Consider the following 18,856-nt stretch of genomic DNA (forward strand, 5'->3'; position numbering starts at 1 on the left):
ATTCTCTTCACAAATGAGAGCAGGTTCACACTGAGCATGTGACAGGTGTCAGAGTCTGAGGACACTGTGGTGAATGTGGATCTTATGCTGCCTGTAGCATTATCCAGCATGACTGATTTGGCGGTGGGTCAGGGATGGTCTGGGGAGGCAAATCCTTGGAGGGTCGCACAGAACTCCCTGTCATAGCCAGTGGTACGCTGACTGCTGTTAGGTACCAGGATGAAATCCTCAGAGCGATTGTCAGACCTTATGCTGGTTCAGTGGGCCCTGGGTTACTCCTCGTGTAGGACAACGCTGGGCCTCATGTGGCTAGAGTGTGTAGGCAGTTCCTGGATGACAAAGGCATTGATGCCATTGACTGGCCTTCATGTTCCCCTGACCTAAACCCAATTGAGCACTTATGGGATGTTATGTATTGGTGCATCCAGTATCGCCAAGTACCACCACAGACTGTCCAGGAGCTCACTGATGCCCTGATCCAGGTCTGGGAGAAGATCGCCAAGACACCATCCGCCGACTTATCAGGATATCAGGAGTACGTACAGACATTGTCTGGAGTGCATATAGGCACGCAGGAGCCATACACACTACTGAGTCACATTATGAGTTGCCGTGAAGAAATTCATGCAAGTTGGATCAGCCTGTGATTTCAATTGTTTACTTTGATTTTCGGTGTGATTTTTTCCACCATTTAATGCTTTGTAGACCAACTGTAAGATTTTAAAGTCTATTCTTTGACTCACAGGAAGCCAATGTAGTGATCTGAGGACTGGTGTGATATGGTCCATTTTTCTGGTGTTTGTAAGGACTCGTGCAGCAGCATTTTGAATCAGCTGTAGTTGACTAATTGTTTTTTTTGTTTAGGCCAGTAAAGACTCCATTGCAATAGTCCAACCTACTGAAAATGAATGCATGAACAAGTTTTTCCATGTCTTCTTTGGACAGACATCCCTTAATTCTGGTTATATTTTTCAGGTGGTAGTAGGCTGATTTGGTAATGAGCTTTAAATGGTTGTTTAAATTCAGGTCAGAATCAATAATTATACCAAGATTTCTGCCTTTATCTGTTGTTGTCAGTGACATTGAGTTAAGGTGAGCACTGATCTTTGACCTTTCATTTTTGGGGCCAAATACAATCACTTCTTTCTTATCTGCATTAAGCTGAAGAAAATTCTGGCACATCCACACATTGATTTGATGAATACACTCACTCAGTGAAAGTAAGGGACTGTAGTCATGTGATGACACAGAAACATAAAGTTGTGTATCATCTGCATACGTATGATAAGAAATATTATGATGCTCCATAATCTGAGCTAGGGGCAACATGCAGATATTGGAAAGAAGTGGTCCGAGAATGGACCCTTATGGCCCCCTGCACATTATCTTTTTTCGTTCAGACACATGCTCACCAATTGACACAAAGTAGTCTCTATCTTGTAAATAGGATTTGAACCAGTGTAGTACAGTGCCAGTCAGTCCCACCCACTTTTCCAGTCTGTCAAGAAGTATGTCATGATCAACTGTATCAAAGGCAGCACTGAGATCTAATAATACTAAGACTGAGGTTTTGGAAGCATCATTATTGAGATGTATGTCATTTGAATTTCTCCACTGTGGGAATAATAAAGGTATATCTTATCTTAAAACTTTGATAAGTACAGTCTCAGTGCTGTGGTGTAGACGAAATCCAAACTGAAATGCATTACAAAGATTGTTCTGCATCATGAAAGCATGCGTTTGTTGAAAAACAACCCTTTCAATAATTTTTCCTAGGAAAGGAAGATTTGATATTGGCCTGTAGTTATTATTACTGAAGGATCCAGATTAGTCTTTTTTAGGAGAGGTTTTATTACTGCAGTTTTCAAGGCCTGGGGAAAGTGACCAGACTGAAGAGAATTATTTATTATCTGCAACACATCTGGAGCCATGCAATTAAAAACATTTTTTAAAAAGTTTGCTGGCAGAGTATCAAGGCAGCATGTTGTGGATTTTAACTGTGATACAGTTTCTGTCAGCCTTGTATGATCTAGAAGGTTAAAATGTGCTAGATGAACTGGAGAACAAGAAGGCACAGATGGACTTATCATTTTGCCTGAGCTGGAACTGCGCACTGTTTGTCTTATCCTTGAAATTTTATCTGTAAAAAAGGCTGCAAAATCATTGCATGACTTGTTGGATAGCAGTTCAGGAGGGACTGATGCTGTGAGGTTTGTCAGTCTATCCACAACAGAAAACAAAGTGTGGGCATTATTACAGTTTCTGTTGATAATCTCTGAGAAGAATGCTTGCCTTGCCTTCTTTAGTTCGTGGTTGTAGGTGTGGAGACTGTTTTTGTAAATCTCATAATGAACCTGGAGTTTGGTTTTTCGCCACCTGCGCTCTGTCTGCAGACTCTTTCTGGACTTTGACCAGTGTGGTGTTTCTCCAGGGTGCCTTTTTCCTTCCTGACAAAACTTTTGTCTTAACTGGGGCGATGGAGTCAATAATAGTCATAGCTTTGGAACTGAAACTATTTACAAGGTCATCAGTTGAAGCTGAGGGCAGTGTTGATGATGGTGTAAAAGACTGAGTGAAGACTGCACAGGTGTTATCATTAATATAATGCTTTTTGATTACCTCTGTTCCACTTTTGTTAAGAATAGCAGGTGTGGCCATTTTAAATGACACACAGAAATGATCAGAAAGAACTCCAGTTCTGTGAAGTCAGGTCAGTACGTCTTTTTGTTATGGTCAGATCTCAGTTTGGTTAGGGGCCCCTTTTTCTAGACTTTTAGCTCAAGCTTGTCTGTTTCTTTGAGTGGAAATCCAGCGTATCCCAGGACACCATTGGATTGTCTCCCTCCACATGCGACAGCTGAGATCCTCGCCAAACCTCCCACTCGCTGGAAAAAATCTTCAAGGTCGTCCTCTTCAGAGAGCAACAACACAAAAAAAACCAACCTGCATACCATATAAATTAACCTTAGTTAATATCAAATTATTTCTCTCAGTATGCAGGTTAATTTGGAGATCTTATCTCTAAGCTATTTTTTCAATGCTCACACACGTGTTAAGTTAGCATTAGCTAGCACTAACCAAGAAGAAAAATTGCACTCACCAGAGAACTTAAACCCTTCAACATTAATCCTCCCCTTCTCCTTTGGCAACCAACATGTCCCGAAAAAAACAGGTAAATATCTCGAACAATATCAAACTGAACTTTATCGACTAAAAATAACTTTTCTCTCTTTTTTCTTCCTTTCGCAGCTCCATATGTATGCTCAAACTCCGTTGTGTTCTTCTACTGCGTATCACCGCGTACGATCCTACTGCTTCTCTGTCTCCTGCTTAGCTACTGAGAACAACTTACTCCATGGCTTTTACCGCCCCACTCTGGACTTCCAGTGAAACAATACCTACACAAACGTTAGAACTGCAACTGAACATCTGTAAAGCACAAGTATAATTATATGAATGGAAATGTAATTATAACTGTAATTTACTATGACGAATTTAACCATAAAATAAAGTATATGTTAAATTCATGGGGGTTACACATGCCACTGTTGTCAAATGCTTGCTCATGAGGGAATTGTTGGACATCTGTGGATACCAGCTCTATAGGGAAAGTTTGCTGAGACAACTTCTATTGTGATTTGGCACTATGTTAATATATATACAGTGCCTTGCAAAAATATTCACCCCCTTTGGCTTTTTACCTATTTTGTTACATTACAACCTGCAATTTAAATGTTTTTTTTAATCAGAATTTTGTAATGGACCTGCACAAAATAGTCTAAGTTGGTGAAGTGAAATGAGAAAAATATATATAAAAAAAGTATTTGAAAAAATAAAAAGGGAAAATTGGCATGTGCATATGTATTCACCCCCTTTGCTATGAAGCCCCTAAAAAGTTCTGGGGCAACCAATTACCTTCAGAAGTCACATAATTAGTGAAATGTAGTCCACCTGTGCGCAGTCTAAGTGTCACATGATCTATCAGTATAAACACACCTTTTCTGAAAGGCCCCAGAGGCTGCAACACCACTAAGCAAGAGGCAAGTCAGAGACAAAGTTGTTGAGAAGTACAAGCCAGGGTTGGGTTATAAAAAGAATCTTTTGATTTGGATATTTATCTGCAAGACCCGTTCAGGTATGAGTCACGAACTTAATGAACTCTTGAACTGAGTAAGAAGTTTTCCGTATCACGTATTAGTTGTTAGTTGTGACCTAGCAGTGTTACCTCGCAGCAGCATGCCGCCGAAGAGGGCAATGACAGTTGAAGAAGGAGATGAGTTCAAAAAGACCCTGGAGTTTTTGGCTGAGGAAGCAGCAGCAGAAAGGTGGAGCTGGTGGAGGAGGTGAAGGCTCTCCGGATCCAGAAAGCAGAGAAGGATGGGCGTCTGGTAGAACTGGAGAACAGAGTGGCGGAGCTGAAGCAGTACTCCAGGATCAACGACCTGGTTGTTACCGGGCTCCGCATCAAACTCCGGTCATACGCCCAGACGGTGACCACCGACACATGAAACAACTCAAAGGAATCTTGATCATGATAATATGTAACTGAAAACTCTGCAGCGCTGGAGTGTGGAAAGAGGCAGGGCCGATCTCCGGGCCCTATTGAGAAGACACACCTGAGCGGCATCAGGTGATCAGTCGCGGGCTACTTCAGCCAGCTCATCCACATGCTCAGTGCCGGAAGATTCCTTGCCCTGCACACACGTGCCTCGCCACGTTGTTCCGCCTAGCCTCTTTCCTCACTTCCAGCTCCAGTGCTTTTTCGAGTGCCTTAGTCTTTGTTTTGTTTCGAGTCGTTTTTCCCTGTCGAGGTGATTTTTTGTTTCTAGAGATTCTCTAGTATTCCCAGCAGTGGTGATTTTGTGTTTCCCTAGCGTTTTTCGTGGACGATAGTTATTGAATTTCTCAGTTTGAGTTTTTGAGCCTGCCTTGCCTTTTTTCCCGTTCAGTGGAGATTTTCGTTGGTTTTTAGTTGTACTTTGAGTGTCCTAATAAACTGTGTTATCCTGTCTCTGCATCTGGGGTCCTGGCCGTGGTTTTCTACACTCAAACTGTAACAGAAACTTGGATTAACGCTGATAAGGGAATGGATTTTGATCTGGATGGATATGATCTCAACTATATAAACAGAAAGAACAAAAGTGAGGAGGTGTGGCCATATATGTGGACAGATACTTGAATTATAGGGTAGTGCAAAATATGCCAACTGCAATTGACAGTCTGTTTGAATGCATAACTATTGAAATCTGTGAGGACAAAAACAAAAAGATAATCAGTTGTATATATAGAGCATCCGGGTTCTAGCATTGAATTATTCAAGGATTGGATCGAGGCATCTTTTTCAAGTTATTTTCATTTGTGGTGATCTTAACATTGATCTTTGAAATCCAAATCAGCACAAAATGACAGATGAATTCATTAATACAATGTACAGTATGAGCCTTTATCCAAAAATCACCAGGCCCAGCAGAATCACACCCCACAGTTCCACATTAATCGACAACATATTCACTAATGGCATTGAAAACAATACTGTGAGTGGATTACTAATTATTGACATCAGTGGCCACTTACCAGTTTTTACAGTTTATGTATTTATATAAATTGTGTTAATATCAGCAGGGTTTTTTTTTTGTAGAAGTTGGTTTTTAAAGTGTCACCATCTTTGGAGATCAAAAGATCTAAAAGCTAATTTCATTGCAATTAAAATCTCCAGTGAACCTGAGGTGCTCACTTTTATCATTCAAATATCCTTGAAAATCAGAAAGTTCACTCGATGCACCCAACCATAGAAGAAAAATATCATCAATGTATCTGCGCCACATTAAGTTCCACATTACATCTTATGAAAGAAGAAATTTTTTATGTTTAAAAATTACTTCTTCTCGTAGAGTAAAGGCACTGCAATGGGTAGCACTATGGCACCCAATTACGCTAATTTATTTGTGGGCCATTTTGAAAAATTGTTTGTACTGAATCCTGATGTTAACCCCTTCTTTCATAAAATCTTAATGTGGCGACTGATAAAAACACAATTTTACATGGGAGAAGTTACCATCCCACTATCTTAAAAAGAAGCTTACTGATAAGTCAGTTTAACAGAGTACGGCATATATGTAGCTCTGACCAAGATAGTGGGGCAGGTTATCTCAATATTCCATAAGAATCTTTCACTTGGTGATACAAGCACCAAAATTGGCACAAATGACGTTCAGAACATACATTTTAAGAAAAGAACGTTAGCCATCAGAAAATTCAAGATTGCTGCCAGTTTTCAAGACGGCTGCAGAAGCAAACCTGACAAATTTCAATTTTTGAAGAGGAACTCCGATTAACACAATTTCTTTATGGTCCAAAAATGAAATGAATGTATTCTCATATAATTAAGCCAATTATGCCTTGAAAATTTCAATATGGCCACCATTTTTCAAAATGGCGGCTCATAGATTACTGTATGTAGTGATGTTTTCAACTATAACCTTGCCTGTTTCTATGCTCTGTGCCGAGTCTGTGGTGAAAAAGTTCACTGCCAATTATTTGTTACACTAATGTAGTTTAATATTAAAGCTTTTGGCTTGTGATACCTTAAGAGTGATGTCAAAGCAAAACCAGGGCACACTGGTGACATCACTGCTGTGAAACTCAGCATGGGGTTCAGCGTCGGCTTGTAGTGTACTAACTGTAGTTGTAGTTACTAACTGTTGTGGTGGTAAACTAACTTTAGACAGTAGTATCTATAAGTGTCCCAAATGCTATCTAATTAGCCCCTTATGCATCTCAACTAGAATTGTAGTTAGTTGTAGTGTAGTTGTTAGATAGCTGCGCCTGAATTGACAGGGTGTGCCAGCGCGGGAGAGCCGAGCCAAGGGTAACGGGGCTTTAGTTACCCGGACGGTGTACAGATCGCACGGGATCTAAACGGCGTTGGATGAACGATCGGATTAGGTGTAGGGCAACAGATGCCTGAGCCTAGTTGTATCCCATACTTCAATGTGCTTTGATGTTTTGTACAGTTAGGCGGTAAAAGGATAGCCCCTCGGCCTTCAACTGTATATGCAAAATGTCTGCGAACAACCCATTGAGTAGCGGAGCGAAAACTGACTGGGGGAAGTGTTGCCCAATTCATGACTTGGCGATGAACCTCGGCCAAAAGAAATGTAGTGGCATGCTCTTCTTTCATGCCTTCACTGGCTGTGACGTGGTCTCGGCCTTTCGAGGTAGAGGGAAGACAACTGCATGGCAAACATGGGCAGTTTGTCCTGAAGTGGGCCCAGTGTTCAGCAAACTGAGTCAGTACCCACCTACCATAGAAGATGCTGATCTCAACATTCTCGAGAAATTTGTTGTCACTATGTATGACAAACACAGCAACACTACCAAGGTTGATGAGGCAAGACTGCACTTGTTTGCTCGGAAGCAAAGACCCTATGACTCCATTCCACCAACTAGTGCATCTCTCGTTCAGCATGTTAGACGATCTGCATTCCAAGCTGCTTGCATATGGGGCCAGTCAACAGAATGTACAATGCAACCTGAAAGTCCTGGCAACTGGGGCTGGCAAAGAAAAGGTGAAGCCTGGGAAGTTCTCTGGTCAACCCTCCCACCCATTGCTCAGTCCTGCCAGCAGCTGACAAAATGTCGTTGCACTGGTGAATGTCGGGGACCATGCAAATGTTATCGCTACACCCTGAAGTGCACACAACTGTGTAGCTGTAAATGCAAAGAATAAAACAATGATCCAGGTTAAATTCAAGCAAGTCACTTCAGTCTGTTGTAGTATATTGTGCTTCTGTCACAACAATTTGAGATACCACATCGGTAACTTCACTGAGACAGTGCTAGTTCATATAATTGTCATCATATCACTATAACGCTTAATGATATTGAAATTTTGATTGCAGAATTCGATTCCTCGTGTCAAAAAACATACATTTTGATGTACAGATCATCAAAATGTCATTACTTTGACAATATTTAGTGCAAATACTGTTTCGTACTGGTACGAATGGCGGCCATCTTGAAAAATGGCGGCCATTTTGTTTTTGACGTTGGCTAACGTGCTTTTCTGAAAGAGGGAGTTCTGAAGCACCTGTGTGCCAATTTTGGTGCTTGTATCACCAAGTGAAAGATTGTTTCAGCAATCTGCACCACTAAGACTACATATCACAGAGTGCCCACCTGGTTCAGTGCTTCAGAGAAAGCGACTATACAGAGTCCTGGATCCAATGTGCCTTAGGAATCCTCAAGAGGAATGTCTGAGTAGAAAAAAACAGGCCAGAATTGAAAACAGACTAACCTGCATTTCACAATATTCACCACTCAGTAGAGAATTTGAAACCATTGTGCAAAAACATTGGCCTATTTTGAGTTCTGATCCTACTCTGAAGGACGCGTCATTTAGACAGCCTCCTCGTTTCGCCAATAAGCGCTCACCCAACATTTCTAATCTGATCGTCAGAGCAGACCAACCACCTGATAAACCCCTGCAGCTTTTCCCTCCACTACCTGATGGAAATTACAGGTGCGCACACGGCGCGCAATGTAATTTCACTTATAAGTGTAATATATATTGTCATCAGCACACAGGGAAGATGCTCAAAATAAAAGTCATATCATGTAACACTAAGAATGTGATTTACATGATAAAGTGCCCTTGCAGCCTTGCTTATATTGGTAAGACCACACACTGCATAAAAACACACCGCAGAACACAGGAGCGGTATAAGATTAAATGACCAAAAAACCCGGTAGCTGTCCATTTCAATGCGTTGAAATATAACCTGTCTACCTTAAGGTATGTCAGAATTGAACATGTCTCCACCCCCAGACGTGGAGGAGACAAAGATAACCTTCTCCTTAGAAGGGAGGCGTAAATGTATCCATAATGGTGCATACAGTTATTGATATGGTTCATTGATGCCTGGTGGATATGCAGTTGTATATAGTTATTTATATTTCTTATTAGTAATTGAAGACATGGTGTTGTAGTTTCATGTTATCTTATTGAGTGACACAGGGTTTGATTTATTTGTGATTATTTCAATGATCATGTCTGCGAGCTTGCTCTCGCGCTGTTTTCATGGAGACGTGGTTTTCCTGCTGTTTCCGAGTCACGGGGGGCCGCCGTCTTCTTCACGATATAGATGGACTGTCATAAAACCCGCAGTCTTTTAGATTACATTAAGTTGAATTCGTCAAGCGGAGGACAATGAAGGGACCATCGTTTCCGTGTCTCGTGAACATTTCCGTCTTTGTGGCATGCAGCCAACGAGGTATTTTATCATTTGTGTGTATATTGTTTGGTCCTGTGGCAAGCTAGCTACATGCAGTGCATATTGTGTGGTTTGACGATGTGGTTGGTAGCTAATTTGCTAATTGTGTTAAATGTATTGTTCTGCACAGTTTTCACGGTGTTGGTGAAGAGTTGGAAGCTTCATTAAACCAGTCAAAGAAAACTACTTGTGTTCGTCGTGCCTGGAGGGAATTATAGTAGGCATTCTATATACATATGCTAAATACCCTGTCTCCTAAGGGCCTCAAAATGGAGTTTGATCTTAAACCTCTTCTTTGATTGCTCATGTTTGATATATCCAAAAGTTCACATCTGCTTTTGTTTGTATGTGAGGAATGAATCAATATGTATCAATATGTATTGTGATTGTTGTAAAAACTTTTTCTGATTGTTTGCCAATTGTGATAGATATAGTTTTTATATGTTTGATGATTCTTGTGGTTTTATGCAACGCATATAAGCCAGCGCCTTCGGGCGCATGTTATGCCAGTTGTCACCTTTCGGGTGCGCTCTGTTGTCTAGACAGGTGCCCTGTTTGGGGGTCATATGATATAAGCCGTCTCATCCATTTTTTTCAATGCCTGATGAAGATCCCATGGGATCGAAACATTGCCTCTTTTAGTAAATAAATATCCATGAAGCATATACAGACCACTTCTTCCGAATGACATTGATATGAAAATTGTGAAAAGGAGGGATGAGGGGATTTCAAAACCACTAATTCAGCATTAATGGTGCCTTCACAGATGTACAGGTTACCAGTGCTATGTGCACTAATGCACCAGCATACCATCACAGATGCTGGCTTTTGAACTGTGCACTGGTAATAAGCCAGATGGTGAGTCCACCAAGCATTTTCTTTCAGCATTTCACAACTTTTCCTGTCTTTTGTTGCCACTGTCCCAACTTTTTTGAAACGTGTGGCATCAAATTTTAAATGAAGGTATAATTTTCAAATTGAAGTGAAATTTCTGTTTCAACATTTAATATGTTGTCTTTGTGTTATTTTCAATTAAATATGGGCTTTCAATTCTTTGCAAAATCCTCACATTCTGTTTCTATTTACGTTTTACACAGCATCCCAACTTTTTAAAATTGGATTGTAGGTAGGTTCTGATGAGTTTCCTCTGGCCAGGCTTGGTTGTGGACCATGCAAACAAGGCTGACACAGTCCCCAGGAATCTTCAATGAAATGATCACCGAACTCTTGTGTTTTCAGTAATCTGTAGAAGATAGCATTTTGATTACACGTTACAACAGTCATCAGGACATCACTGTTTGCTGGCAACTGTCTTTAATGAAGGGCCAACACTTGCAGTACCCAAATGCTAGCTAGCTTTATTTTAGCCACACCATACAGTTACATCTATGTTGATGGTCACCATATTTCAACAACACATTTAACCAGATGGTAGCTCGGAAGTTTTGGCTGCTAACTTATGTTGTAGCAGGTTTGCACTGAAGTAAACGCTGTAACTCAAACTCAGAGACAGAGCAATGTAAAAAGGCAACAGCTTAATGGTTTGTTCAACTGGGGCTGGACCAAACCTGCCAGCCACACCCTGTGGTTAAACACACAAACAAGACAGACAAGGGAGACACAGACACAAGACAGAGGGAAAGGGAAACATAAAGGCACAATAGGGCAAAAAGGAGGGGAAACTGCAGATCCTGACATATGTATCCTGTGAAAACCACCTTTTTCTAACAATACACTTTCTACCATGGATTTCAGTGGACACAGAGCTAGCCAGCTATCGTGGTAACATAGCTACCACTTGCTAGCTAGCCAGTTCCTGGACTAATATTAATGAATGTCTTACCCGAAACGTTGGCTAAATGTCTCATCTCATTTTCACGACCCACTCGCAATGGATTTCAGGATTGACAAGGAAACAGTGGAATGTCCTATTCTGACAGCACTCCCTCTTGTTGAAAGACTTAGACCCAGTGACACGGCAGTAAGATGACAGTTGAATGTGAAGAGATCCCTCTGACACTGGGTACAAACCAATACTGGGCAAACCACCCAATCCTTGTTCTGAAATCAACATGGCAACTCACGTGAAGTAGGCCATTGAATTGTTTGCCATGAAAATTAAACAAGCTCTTTCACAGACCTTCAGCGGAAACTGGTGGATGCAATTGACAGACACCTGTAAGCTTTAGAAGAGCAGCTTTCACAAGATCAGATTCTGACAGAGAGTGTTACAGGGGAAAATTCTGTGGATGAAACCTCATTCAGAAGGAGAATTTGTGAAGGAGTACCTTGTTGCTGCTGTGTAGCTGCTAGCACCAGACAAAGGAAAACAGTTTCACGGTGTCAGTTTGTCTTGAGCTGAAGGAAAACTGTTGTGGAAATTCAGCTATAGCAAGTGTCTCTCAGAGATGAACCTCAAGAGGGCTCCCTGCTTTCAAATGTGAAATTAAAGCTGTCAAAAAAATAACTAGAAAGGAGTAACACTGTGCGTTTCCTACTCTGTAAGAACAAAAGCCTGCTATGACATCTGAATATGCTGTTGTGTAAGAAAAACTATTTCAGACATTTGTTGAGAACTTTCAGGACATTAAAAGTAAACAAAAGTAAATGAACATATTTTCTACTCCATTTAATGTACAACCAGCTGATGCTCCTGACAACTTACAAAATGAACCCATTGAGCTGCAACGCAAACACCTATTACATCAGTTTCTTGGTTCTGCTCAAGACTGGCTGACTCAATGCTGGAAAAACCCCTCCCCCTTGCCTCCATCAGATATGCATATTAAGCTTCTCAGGTGCTGCCCAATCAATTACCGGTGACCTCAACCCCCTGTCTGTGCCACCCTTATGAAAAATTTCTGGGGCACCACTAAAGAGTCTGAGAGAGAAACAGCACACAGGATATTATGCTGCTGGAACCTCCCGTCACTTCTGCTCCGGTAACCACTATTTTTAACACAGTTCCTCGTTTTTATATCTCGGATCACTTGTGCCCAGCTTTTATTGTGTTTATTTTTTAAAAAACATGGACTAAAGCTTCTAACCATCGGGCTAGTTGTCGCCTCAGACTACACCGAAGAAGCCAATACGGAAGCAAATACGGAAGTAGTGACGCCGAAATCGCATTAGCGAGGCGCCAGTTTTTTAAAAAAACGTTTTTTTTTTTTTAAAAAAAACCTTTTTAACTCAGTGGGATCTAACTCACCTCCTCCCTGTGGTGGTTCTGTGTTCCGGGGTGACGGATTCCCGGCACAGGCGGCATGATGGCGGTCTGTGAGTCCTGTCTCCCTACCCTCTCAAAACTGAGGGACAGCGTCTGTAACCTGAGGGCTGACCTCAAGGAGAGGGACAAAATCATCATGGATTTCTCCACCGTCGCCTCAACCCAGTCTAAGCTCATCACTCACATGAGAGCATCCGGAGCTGGTAAACGGAGCATGACGGCCGCGGACAACACCACCCTGCCATGGACCGGCTCCATTACCACCGGATCTCCGGCACCAGCACTCGCCGAGCTCCGCTGGCTCCACCAGGGCGCCAAGCCCAAGCCATCGGCACCCTCCACCTCCTGTCTTCGCCCCCCGGAGTGGCAGTGCTCCATCAGGGAGGATGGAGCGGCGGCTCCAGCACCGGTGAGCTCAACGCCACTCAAGCCGAGGGAATCCTGGTCAGTGGTGACCAGAGGCGCCAGGGCTCGTCCATCTCCCCCTCCTCCGCCTCCGGATCTACCGCTGGAGAACAGGTACGACATCCTGAGCCTGCAGGATTTCCCTCCCATGGGAGCGTGTTCCAGCTCGCCTCCAGGACCTGTCCACCCAGCTGGTCGCGGCTCTCGCCAGCTCAGGAGCCGGGATCCGCGCGTCCAGCCTGGCCCCTCTTCTCCATCTCGGCCAGGAGAAACCGCGGGCCGGCGCCACCAACCCCGGGTCACGCCCTGCCAACAGCGCACCTCCAGGCAGCCCGTGGAGCAGCGCACCCCCTCCGTGCTGGTCGTCGGGACCTCGATGGTCAGACACGTGACGGTGCATGGTGGCCGGACCTTCTGCCGCTCCGGAGCCCGCGTCAAGGAGGTTGAGTCCTCCGCCCTCCAGCTGTGTGCTCAGCACAGCTCAGCCTCCACACTGGTCCTGGAGGCCGGCATCAATGATCTCAGAGACCAGCAATCCGAGATCCTCAAGCGGGATTTCAGGTCCATGGTGGACCGCATGCTGGTCACGGGGAAGCGACTGGTTATTTCCGGCCCGCTTCCCCCACCGCACTATGGTGACGTCACCACCAGTCGCCTCCGCCAGCTGCACCTGTGGCTGAAGGGATACTGCCTGGGAAAAAGTATTCCATATGTGGACAATTTTATTGCTTTTTTAAACAGACCCCACCTTTTTAAACCGGACGGCCTACACCCAAACCAGGAGGGGTCACGGCTTTTATCAGTAAACACTGACCTGACAGTCTGGTCCTGCACCACAATCACCTCCTGACTCACTACACCCATACACATGCCCTCTGCACCTCACCTACACTCACCTTCACCCACCCCCACCTACATCATACACGCCCCTCCCCCAGTGACCCCAGTGGCACAGGACAATATTTATACCACTACCTCTCCCTACAGTACATCTCATACAGCAGGAATCACAGTCAGAATCACAAACAGAATTCACAGACCAGTTTCATCATGGACCAGTAACAAGCGAAATAACTTAGTTCCGGTCACACCTGCTTCAACCTCCTCACATTGTGATGAAGAGCGCACGTTCAGCACAAACATTAAGCTGGCCGTGCTGAACGTGCGCTCCCTTTTAAATAAAACTTTTATCATAAACGACCTGATTTTAGATAACAAGGTAGACAGCATTTTTTTTAACAGAGACACGGCTTGGCACTGGCGCACCAGTTGTTCTCACCGAGGCTTGCCCACCAAATTTTAATTTTTTATTTTCTACCAGGGGTGGTAAAAGAGGGGGTGGAACTGCCTCTATCACGAGAAATACGCTGAACTCAAATGAAGTCTTTTTTAACAGTTACACATCGTTTGAGCATCATGCCTTTGTTTTTAGCAGTCCTCCTATTCTCTGCATCACAGTTTACAGACCACCCCACCATCATCCTACCTCTTTTATCAGTGAATTCTCTGAACTATTATCAATCGTACACACCAACTATAACAGAATTTTAATAACTGGTGATTTTAATCTACATGTTGATAATAGCTCTGACCCAATGTCCAAAGAATTTTTAAATCTCTTAAGTTGCATGGATTTTAAACAGCACGTCACACAGCCGACTCACAACAGAGGACACACCCTGGACCTGGTCATAACCTATGGCCTGTCCACTGGTGTGTCCTCTGTTGTTGACCTGGCTGTGTCTGACCACTACTGTGTCTTTTTTAACATCACCAGTTTTAACCACAGGGAGGCCCCGGTGAGAATGGTGAGGAAACGCTACATTACCTCTGAAATGGCTGCAAATTTTATGGAGATTTTAAAGAGCACTCCTGCCGAAATTTTACCTGCACCTTGTGATTTTATTGTTGACAATTTTAACAGCAAACTGAAAACAACATTGGACTCAGTTGCTCCACTTTTAACCAAAACCATAAAAACGAAACCTACACCACCGTGGAGAAATAATGACGAAATCAAAAAACTGAAAAGAAATTGCAGGAGTGCAGAGAGGAGGTGGAGAAAAAACAAACTGACAATTCACTATGAAATATTACGTGAACAACTGAAAATCTACAGTAACACAGTCAAACTGGCACGAATATCTCATTTCTCAAGACTCATCACAGACCATAAAAACAATGCCAAATTCCTGTTCTCCACCATCGATCTTTTAACAAATAGCAATTTTAAAAAATCTTCCAAACCCCCATCAGATGCCCTCTGTGAGGACTTTGCAGACCACTTCAGAGGTAAAATCGATATTATCAGATCCAGTCTTTTACCCCAACAGAATTTAGTTTTTAACACACCTGTACAATTACTTTTGCCTGAGGAAACACTGGAGAGTTTTGCCCTGGTTGATGCAAGGACACTTGGTCGAGTTTTCTCCCAAGTAAACCCAACAACCTGCCTTTTAGACCCAATTCCCACATCACTTTTAAAAACATTTTATGGCTTCTTTGAGGAACAGATTTTAAATATTGTAAATTACTCTCTTCAGACGGGTGTCTTCCCCGCCGCCTTTAAAACATCAGTGGTGAAGCCCCTTCTGAAGAAGAGTAACTTAGACCCCAACATTTTTAATAACTACAGACCTGTGTCCAACTTACCATTTTTAAGTAAAATATTAGAAAAGCTGGTTTTTAATCAAGTAAATGATTTTTTAAATAGTATCAACATTTTAGAGAAATACCAATCTGGTTTTAGGATGAACCACAGTACAGAGACAGCCCTTTTAAAGATTTTAAATGACATTAGATATAACGCAGATTCACAAAAACTCACAGTCTTGGTACTACTGGATCTCAGTGCTGCCTTTGATACAGTAGATCACCACATTTTATCAAACAGACTGAGAAACCTGGTCGGCCTCTCTGGTACTGTTTTTAACTGGTTCAGCTCCTATCTCACAGATCGATATTTTCGCGTAAGTTTGGATACATGTTCCTCCAGAACACATAAAATTAATTGTGGGGTGCCCCAAGGATCGATTTTAGGTCCAATTCTTTTTAATCTATATATGCTTCCCCTTGGGGACGTCATCAGGAGACACGGCATCAGCTTCCACAGTTACGCAGATGATACACAGCTTTACATTGCCATGTCTCCTGATGACACAGGGCCAATTGATGCTCTTTTTAACTGTATTTTAGATATAAAATCATGGATGGCAGTTAATTTCCTACAGCTCAACCAGGACAAAACAGAGGTCTTGGTTATTGGTCCTGAAGGCAAGAGAGAGAAACTTTTACCAAAACTACAAGATTTTAAGCCAACACAATGTGTAAAGAACCTGGGCGTCATTTTTGACTCTGAGCTGAATTTTATTCCACATATTAAAAACGTAACAAAAATAGGTTTTTATCATCTTAAGAGTATAGCCAGAGTCCGCCCTTTTCTCTCTCAAGCTAACACGGAGGTGCTGATGCACGCTTTTATCTCCTGTCCTTTAGACTACTGTAATGCCCTGCTCTCTGGTCTCCCCAAAAAGACCATCTCTAATCTGCAGTTATTACAGAACTCAGCTGCACGTGTGCTGACGAAGACCAGAGGGCGGGAGCACATTACACCGATTTTAAAATCGCTGCATTGGCTCCCCGTGTGTTTCAGGATCGATTTTAAGGTTCTTTTATTAGTTTTTAAATGTCTTAATGGTCTTGGGCCCTCTTATTTATCTGACCTGCTTTTATCATATCAACCCTCGCGGGTCCTGAGGTCCTCCAGCACTGGACTTTTAATTATTCCTAGAGTTAATACAAAAACCCACGGGGAGGCTGCATTCAGCCATTATGGCCCTCGACTATGGAATAGCCTGCCGGAGAGCATCAGGACTGCAGAGACTGTTGATGTTTTTAAAAGGAGGCTCAAGACTCACCTTTTTAATTTGGCTTTTAATTGATTTCTTTTAAATTTTTAATTCTTCTATTATGTTATTTTTATTTCTAATATTTCCTATGACTTCTTAGTTATCCACTTTATCACCACTAGATCTTAAAATCTTATTACTATTATTTATTATTTATTTATTTGTCTATTTTAACATTTTTAACTTTCTTAAATCTTTTAATTTTTATGCATTATACCTGCTTTTATTTATTGCTTATATTTTTAGTCTTTTAGTTTTTAGCTTCAGTGTTTCCTCATGGGGGGCCTCCACACTGGGATGTATGCCCGGTCTGCCCATGGGGGGCGTTGCCCTGGAGGCCTCCTAGGCCCGGGGCACTGGGGCGGCTCTGCATTAAGTGTGGAGTCTGTCCCTGTCCATCGGCGTCAGGGTGGTCTCTGTGGCGGCGCTCCCTATGGCCATAGGCTGTGGCGCTTCTCGGTGTGGATGGCCCCCATAGGTGTTTCCTCACATGGTTCCTCAGTGCCCTGCCATGTCTCAGCACCGGGCGTGGGTATGTGTGTGTGTGTGTGTGTGTGTGTGCGTGTGAGCACATATGTGTATATATCTGGGAGTGGAATATTGTCTGTCATACTATGCTTTTATTCTTTCTGTTCTTGTATTCTTTTATTCTGTGAAGCACTTTGGGATGCATTTTATATGGATGAAAAGTGCTATATAAATAAAGTTTATTATTATTATTATTATTATAAATATGGCCCTCGAAGGCTGTGATAAAATTAAAATGGCCATTGATAGGAAAAACGATGTTGTAAACTGACAACAGCAGAGCCAATGTGTACGCAGCAAACACGTAAGCTAAAAGAGAAAGTAGAGAAAGGAAGAAACAAAAAGTGGGAAAAAGAGGAGAGAAAGAAGGGGACATCGCAGGGAGAGAGAAAAGTATGTGTATGGAGACAGAGAGCTCTCCTATTGGAGTTTAGGCTTACATAGGGAGTACACTGCCAACAGAGAGACAGCGGGAGCAAGAGAGGAAATAAGACATGGTGAATTGGCTTTACGCTCTGTGAACAGCCACTTCAGTGGTACAGAGATACCACCATCTGAAAAAGGATGAAGAAGGAGGACAAAAGAAAAATAGAGAGAAACAAATATGAGATAGAAGTGAAGTAGACAAGAAACAAGAGCGACAGAAAGGAGAGCAGCACAAGGATAAAGAGACACAAAGGAGGAAGCAAGCAGAGTTTAAGAGAGAGGCAAAGAGGGATCAAGGAACAAGGGATCCAGACTAACCCTGGGGCATCTAACCAGCACTCTGCTCAGTCCAGCAGGGAAGATGTCCAAATTTTCCTCCCCTCTGGGTCAACCTGGATCAGCAGGGTCGAAGAGCTCCATGTTGCAAAAGAAGCCGCTGGATAATTGCTCATGCATGCTGAGGATCGGTGAGAGGCTGATGAGGGCAGGCAGTGAGGGGAATGTGCTACAGAGACCCATACCAGTCCAGAACCAGAGCCAGGCTTCCTCAAGTGGATTAGGGCAAGGTGTGAATGGGCAGACACAACCTCCAGCTCTGGAGGACAAACTAACTGAGCATACAGGAAATAACTCCAGCAGAGGTAAGGTTCCTTTCTCCATCTTTTAAATACATGTAGTTAACCTCACATAATTCCTCAGTAATGGAATGTAAGATTATCCAAGGCAGAATAATATAATGCAACATAACATTACACAGCAAGGAACATCTTATTCCATGCTAGAGTTAAAGGGCTTTCAACAGTACTTTAGTAACTCGGAATTCCCTACAAGAGGGAGTGTTTAGTACCATATAAAAAAAAGATGTCATTGTGTCAGTGAGTTTGTGTTGTATCAGGAACATCTGAAAATTCATTCTTATTTTCTAGCATTAACTATGTGCTTATGGTCAAGTGCAGTTTTCAACCAACAGAGGAATGTTCAAGATGTTTTACTAACAGAGTGACAGAATTCTCCACCTAAACTGGTTGTATCAGCTGTGAAATGTATCTTAGCTGCAGGGCACAATAAAACCTTACCTTATCAGCCCTATG

The 18,856-nt window shown here is 42.6% G+C and overlaps 2 protein-coding genes across 2 annotated transcripts in view; both read left to right on the forward strand.

Moving 5' to 3' along the window:
- Positions 1 to 12,538: 12,538 nt before the first annotated feature.
- LOC143329205 (uncharacterized) lies at positions 12,539 to 17,897 on the forward strand. Its single transcript, XM_076745003.1, has 3 exons — positions 12,539 to 13,604; positions 15,364 to 16,544; positions 17,865 to 17,897. The coding sequence occupies exons 1-3, from the start codon at positions 12,539 to 12,541 to the stop codon at positions 17,895 to 17,897; spliced, it is 2,280 nt and encodes a 759-aa protein (XP_076601118.1).
- A 229-nt stretch (positions 17,898 to 18,126) lies between these two features.
- The window catches only part of LOC143329206 (sickle tail protein homolog), a 139,441-nt gene continuing 138,711 nt past the window's right edge, over positions 18,127 to 18,856 (forward strand). The window contains 1 exon segment of the mRNA XM_076745004.1: positions 18,127 to 18,406. Within this exon segment, the coding sequence (XP_076601119.1) occupies positions 18,127 to 18,406 (280 nt within the window).

The sequence above is a fragment of the Chaetodon auriga genome, chromosome 12, assembly GCF_051107435.1.
Source record: "Chaetodon auriga isolate fChaAug3 chromosome 12, fChaAug3.hap1, whole genome shotgun sequence".
NCBI classification, from domain to species: Eukaryota; Metazoa; Chordata; class Actinopteri; order Chaetodontiformes; family Chaetodontidae; genus Chaetodon; species Chaetodon auriga.

What these genes read in the sequence shown, in the direction of transcription:
- LOC143329205 (XM_076745003.1), top strand. Translation starts at nt 12,539, where the DNA reads ATGGCGGTCTGTGAGTCCTGTCTCCCTACCCTCTCAAAACTGAGGGAC. An exon ending in GGGATACTGCCTGGGAAAAA is followed by an intron (nt 13,605 to 15,363) that starts GTATTCCATATG and finishes CCTGCCTTTTAG; the next exon opens with ACCCAATTCCCACATCACTT. An exon ending in AATCGCTGCATTGGCTCCCC is followed by an intron (nt 16,545 to 17,864) that starts GTGTGTTTCAGG and finishes CTCTGTGAACAG; the next exon opens with CCACTTCAGTGGTACAGAGA.